The sequence below is a fragment of the Labrus bergylta genome, chromosome 15 (assembly GCF_963930695.1).
Source record: "Labrus bergylta chromosome 15, fLabBer1.1, whole genome shotgun sequence".
Lineage (NCBI taxonomy): Eukaryota > Metazoa > Chordata > Actinopteri > Labriformes > Labridae > Labrus > Labrus bergylta.
The window spans coordinates 26,501,043-26,507,163 of NC_089209.1; the positions used below are offsets into that span (position 1 = coordinate 26,501,043).

The 6,121-nt window shown below is 41.1% G+C and overlaps 1 protein-coding gene across 1 annotated transcript; it reads right to left on the reverse strand.

Annotated features, from left to right (window-relative positions):
* Positions 1 to 2,625: 2,625 nt before the first annotated feature.
* On the reverse strand, positions 2,626 to 5,745 carry srp9 (signal recognition particle 9). Its single transcript, XM_020652429.3, has 3 exons — positions 5,565 to 5,745; positions 5,346 to 5,414; positions 2,626 to 3,498 (listed from the first exon to the last, which is right to left on the reverse strand). Exons 1-3 carry the CDS (start codon positions 5,634 to 5,636, stop codon positions 3,379 to 3,381), a joined length of 261 nt encoding a protein of 86 aa, XP_020508085.1. The 5' UTR covers positions 5,637 to 5,745; the 3' UTR covers positions 2,626 to 3,378.
* Positions 5,746 to 6,121: the final 376 nt, after the last annotated feature.

Genomic DNA, 6,121 nt, shown 5'->3' on the forward strand with positions numbered 1-6,121 from the left:
ATTGTTATTATTAATCAGTAATGATTACTATTAATATCATTAATAGATATTATATGCAGTCGTTCTTTTGCACTGTAATCTGTTAATAAGGTATTAATTTACTAAATCATAAAAAGAGTTCTTCATGCATACAATAAACATTTAAGATCTTTCACACTTGGTTAATACATATTCATTTAATACACACTCTGTTGACATTACCTGTAAAAACAGCCGTCTCTGGTTGACAAGTTATGGTTTGGAGAAACGGTGTCTTAATTATCCCAAACTTCATATTTTCAGATCATGTCTGTATTTTCTGTCAGGCTATGATCCAAGTTAGAATCCAGACTGTATTCATATCATCTAACATGCCTTTTAGCACAAGTCATTATTACGCAACAAAAGGCTTTCTGGGCTAAGACGTTTCTAATCTCTAAAGAGAAAGTGAAATCTTCTAGGAGGTCAACTAAGAGTTACACTTACAGTATGAGTGCATGTATCTTTGTAATGTGTGTGTTTGTCTAAGCTGTTGGGGCCACATTGGGCAGCTGTGGCTCAGTGGTAGAGTCAGTAGTCTCTCAGCAGGAAGGTTGAAGGTTCAATGCCCAGCTCCTGCAGCCACATGTCCAATGTGTCCTTGGGCAAGACACTCAACCCCAAGTTGCTCCCTCTGCGGCGTATGAATGTGTATGAATGGATTAGTTAATACTGATGATCTCTTTACTCAGCAGCCTCTACCATCAGTGTGTGAATGTGTAGGTGTGACCTGCTGTGTAAAAGAGCTTTGAGTAGTCAGAAGACTAGAAAAGAAATAAACAAGCTCAAGTTCATTTACCATTAATCACAGCTGTGCAGCTTTAGCCCCAGCACCCCAGATGTTAGTAAAAAGCTCAAAACAGGCGCAGCCACCCCGAATCACAGCAGAGCTGATGATGGTTTTGTTTGATAATGATGATGACAATATTTAAGATGGTTTTGATTTTGATTAGAACTCTCAAGAACAAATGTGGATGTTGTGCTTTGCCTCTGGTCACTTCCTGTCAGGACCTGTGTGTCTGATACGACATAAAGCTGTTTGTTTGCTATTGCTGACGTTGTTTCCTCCCCTCATAGATCCTCTCTTGTGTTGTTCTTACTTTCTGATGTCGCTTTGGATAAAAGTGTCTGATAATGATATGTTGAATTGAAACTGATGTTCAGAACAATATCGCTCCCTCTCGTGTGATAGTACTTAATTACACGGTGTAGGACCAAGCAGCAACCTCTGGTCTTGAAAAATGAAGCCAATGCGGAAGTTCAAAATCCTGCAGTTTGATGTGTGTCCACTAGAGGTTGGCTCCAGGACAACCAGAAGTCACATACACACAATAGGCAAAAAAGCTTACAGCATAAATAAACATGTTTACAGCCTGGTGCAAAAACAAATGGGTCTGATTAGTTATTGTCATCATGGGAACACACTGTACAGGGGGCTCCGTTTTGATTTTGATAATAATACGTTTGTAGCTGACCTGATAAGACAGGTAGACGCGATCTAAAGGTTCATCAAGAGGTTTAAAACCCGCCTCAGCTCCAGCTCTCAGCCTGTTGTTAGGTTAACTGAAAGGTAGGCTGAGACAGCATTTCCATCATGGCGGCTGCTGACGATGAACTTCCGGGGCCTCCTGCAGGAACAGATGATTTAGCTCACTGAAACGTAATTTCAGATCAAAATTTATATTCACCATGTTTTGTCTAAACAATCTTGACAGTTTCTTTAAAATGCAACACAGTGAGGAGTACCTTCACATACATTCCTGAATGTTGAGCTTGAAGAAGAGGTGGTTATCTAATATTTAGTCTGTGGTGATTATACAAACATTGCACAAGAGCAGAGTGACTGACTCTGGGACGAGGTGTCGTGGGACTAATCTGGTGAAAGACCGGTGAAGGGACACTGGTGATATCCTGAATCCGGCTGCCCATTGGACTACACAGTTGAGTTATGGGGGCCAAGACAAGAGGGTCCATGTGGTATGGTAAGTAGTATCTCTTCTCCTCTGTCGCCCCCTGGTGGTGGAACAAACTACCAAACTGCATTCAATCTGCAGAGTCCCTCTGCACCTTTAAGAAAAAGCTTTATGAACACTCAATGATGATGATTATATATAGGATGGTTTTGATGCTGAAATGGTAAATGTGAACTTATATAGCACTTTTCTAGTCTTCTGATTACTCAAAGCGCTTAAAACAGCCGTTGAAGTTGTGCTTTGCCTCTGGTCACTTCCTGTCAGCACCCGTGTGTCCAATCAGACACACCGGCTTGTTGTTTTTACTCTCTGATGTACGTCGCCTTGGATAAAAGCGTCTGATAATGATTTGTGGAATCATCAGTAGGATTTCGGGGCATGACTGGAGCGAGGGATGTCTTCACTGAACGCTTTTCCTTTCATTAGGGCGCAGGTATCGAATACATACAACTGGGGAAAAAAATCATCCTGTGACATATGAAACCCTGACTTCACATGTCGCCCACATGATAAACATCTGTTTCACAATGTAGTTTACTTCATGACATAGAACAGAAACACATGGAAAGTAATTGTCAGGTTAAGATCCAAGAAAAAGAATCACCCTACTACTCAATGAGTACAGGAGAGAAGCTGGCTTTACTGGGGTCAATAAACTTTTATTCAACATGTGTAACATAATTATTCTGAGGCGATGACATGGCGTTCAGAGGCATGTTGTTGTTGTTTATTGGTGGTGGGGTTATTTTTACTAAATCAAAAGGTCCTGCTTCATGTGGCACGAGTCCATGAGGACATAGAAAATGAAACCATTAGCGGTGCTGACATTGAACCCAACGAAGCTTCACTGTTGTTCTTTAAAAAAAAAAAATATCATGTGACACCTTCTTTTCCGTCTTACATCTCATTTAAAAATGAAAATAAATACAGTCCTTCAGACAAATCAAGGTGCCAACGCTGCTTACTCAGCTGCAAAGGATCTGTTCATCCCTCTCTACCACCACCCTCCCCCCTCCCTCCCTCGTTTCCTCTTCTGTACATTTCCTTACATCACTCAGCGGCCTACACTGAGTTTCTGTTTTATTCATACCATCAGAGATGTGAACAAAATGCCCCTCCAGGACACGTAGAATAATGGGGTTTTATTGACTAACAGGTAGCATAAAAAACAACAAAATCCTGAGAGAATAAAATATATACAGTATGTTTATCACATCTCTGATGGTATAAGATCAGCGGAGGCAGCCAAATCAATCTCCCTACATTCTCTCTTTATCTCTGCTCCTCTCTCTCTCAGACTCTGCATCGCACTCCGGTGGTTCTGTGCTCTCAACAACCATTGTGTCCACTGAACTCAGTCCACATGCTCTAGTTCTCCTAGAGCATTTCAGTCCGTCTCCATGGCACCACTGTGCGTCTCTTTGGACACCATGAGTCTCATCAGTTTTCCGTGCAGCTTCTCGATCTTCTTCACGTCCTGGGCCTGATCCGTCTTGTACTGCAAACACTACGGGGATAGACAGAAAGACCACGAGGGTAATGACAGCGACTATGTCATTTAATTAAACAAACAGTGGAGAAATAAATAATCATATCATAACTATGTATTCAAAAAGTGCCATTTCACTCCCATTTCCATTCCAGGTGTGGCACCAGGATTTTAATTTCAGCTGGGCCGGTTAACACGAGAAGTAAAATCTTTTAATACTAGTTTCCAGATCTTATAGGGCTTTCACACTTGCACAAAGCTCCTGGAAAACTCCTGACATTTTCGGGCTGAGCTGTATGTGTGAAAGCAAACAGCAACATTTTTCACTCAGACTTCACCAAGAGTTCCTACAGTCTACGGTCTTGCACCGATCACAGAATATAAACGTCACTCCCCCCTCCCACTCACTGCCGGTTATTTTTTTTTAACTTAATGTTTGGATGAAATCGAGGAGGTCAATTAGAACTGCAGATGAGCAGCAGCTCCGTTTGCAGACCCTCCATTTTCACACCGCTGTCGCTCACCACTCGTATTATAGGTAGCTACTAATGGAGAATAATATCTGATAAAAAGTTAAAAATGGCGCTGGCGTTGTCAGCCCTTGGTCTTTTAGTGGAAAAAGAAAAGAAGAGGCGGAGGAGACAAATAAGGAGAAACCACACTAATGGGTGAAAGCATGGATACTACGGCGGCATGCTCAAGGGGCTTTCCTGAACCTGAATGAAACCTCCGAACAGCCAATCAGAGTGATTCATCTCACCAACCGCACCGACGCCGATAATAAAACATGTCGAACTGTTCGGAAAAAGGCAGACAGGTGCTGATGGGTAGCAACAGCACCTGTCTGAATATTTTGCTGCCGAGTTAAAGAGCTAGCCTTAGCAGGGAGAGACTGATTAGACAAACAAGACAGATTTTTGGATCTATTTAAAATCTAAGATAAGGATCTGTATTTTTACATAAATCGATTCCCCCCCACACCTTTAACAGATAATGCAGGATGTACCAAGGGGCCGTGCAATATGTCACTGCTGCAGGAAGGTGTTTTTACATACATGTTTGGTATGATCTCTATGCATGTAATTTTTATTATTATTCTTTTGTATCTGCAGCACAGAGTGCAAGACGAATTTCACAATAAAGTACATCTTATCTTATCTAGCTTAAAGAGGGAATCAGATCACTAGGAGATTTTTTTTAATCAAACAGTGTTTGAAAAGTTCTGCAGATTGATCAATTAAGCAGGAAACTAATGGTTACTGCTGAATACTCGAGGCCTGCCGAGCCCCTGGAGTCACGATTATTAAACATGATTACTCATGATTTTACGATGCTTCATTTAAAATGTTATACAAGTCTGAACTGTCGATGCTGCACTTAAGACAATGTACAAAAGGGAAATTGTAAATGTTCTTAAAAAAGAAATAAAAGTGTTGCATCAGGTCTCTTTACTGTATCGAACCAAAGCTACAAAACTGAGAACCATATCGAACCCAAATTTAGCTACACCCCTGATGTATGACACAATAATAAAGTAAAAAATCAAACTACAATGATGTGGTGCGCACAAGATACAATACGAGTTATTACAGATACCCTTAGATGATAACATGTGGAAACGAGATCAGCATGATCATTATGTTGTGCAGAGTAATCAATAATCAGAAAACTGATCATTACTGCTGATTACTCCACTATGAGTTATTGAGCATCTCAGATAGAATCCTTTTTTAAACAGAAAACCTCTGAATGGTAACCTACATTAGACAATGGGAACAGAAAGTAAATAAAAGGCCTGTGGGTGTTTCAGTGTTGATTGTAGATTTCGGTGAAACTTGAACAACACGTCTCCTCATGTCACTCACCACGGCGTTGTCGGTCACTTTAATGCACAGGTTTCCATCACAATGTCTGTACTTAAGCACCACTCTGACCTGCAACACAACACACACTTTGAGTTACAACGTTTCAATTAAAAAAATCAAAAATCAAAAATCAAACACACCGTTTAAGACACGACAGTGCTACACGCTATCCAGCTAGCATGCTAACCTTACGTTAATCACACAATATTACGTTTTCACCTTCATTGGATCCGTCAGATACAGTTTCTCCGCTGCCCGGGCAAACTCCTCCCACGTCTGATAAAAAGGCATTTTTAATATTAGACAAAAAACGTTTTTATTTTAACAAAAATCAGCCGGTTCGTGTCGGCTCAGGAGGTTTTTGCTAACTTGGGAACACCACATCAGCAGCAGCGTGAAGATGGCCAATCAGAAGGCAGGCGACGTGATGTCATAACTATTTCCGGATTACCGTTTCAAAATAAGGGCCCATTTTGAATGAACTGGAAAACGAAAAACATAAGGAAGTTTGCGTCCTCACTCAGTCTCGTTGATTGAATACGTCGGGTAAATTAATTAATCATCTAGTGAATTTAGCATTTTAGTACGCTTCCAATGGTTCCCTACCACCAACGGGATTTTGTTTTGAATTGCCCACAGACACAGGACCGGAAGGTTTTGTTGGCTGGAAACTATTGTAATTTTTCCATGTCGCCCTCTAGCGGTTGCATGGAACAGGCTGACTGAAGGAGAGGGTCTTCTTTCAAAGCAATGCAACGTTTCCCCAGAGGGATGTG

Excerpts from the sequence above, each read along its gene's own strand:
- srp9 (XM_020652429.3), bottom strand. The coding sequence starts at position 5,636 with ATGCCTTTTTATCAGACGTGGGAGGAGTTTGCCCGGGCAGCGGAGAAA. Across the intron at positions 5,415-5,564 it reads ATCTGACGGATCCAATGAAG|GTCAGAGTGGTGCTTAAGTA; the intron begins GTGAAAACGTAA and ends GTTGTGTTGCAG. Across the intron at positions 3,499-5,345 it reads AAGTGACCGACAACGCCGTG|TGTTTGCAGTACAAGACGGA; the intron begins GTGAGTGACATG and ends CTATCCCCGTAG.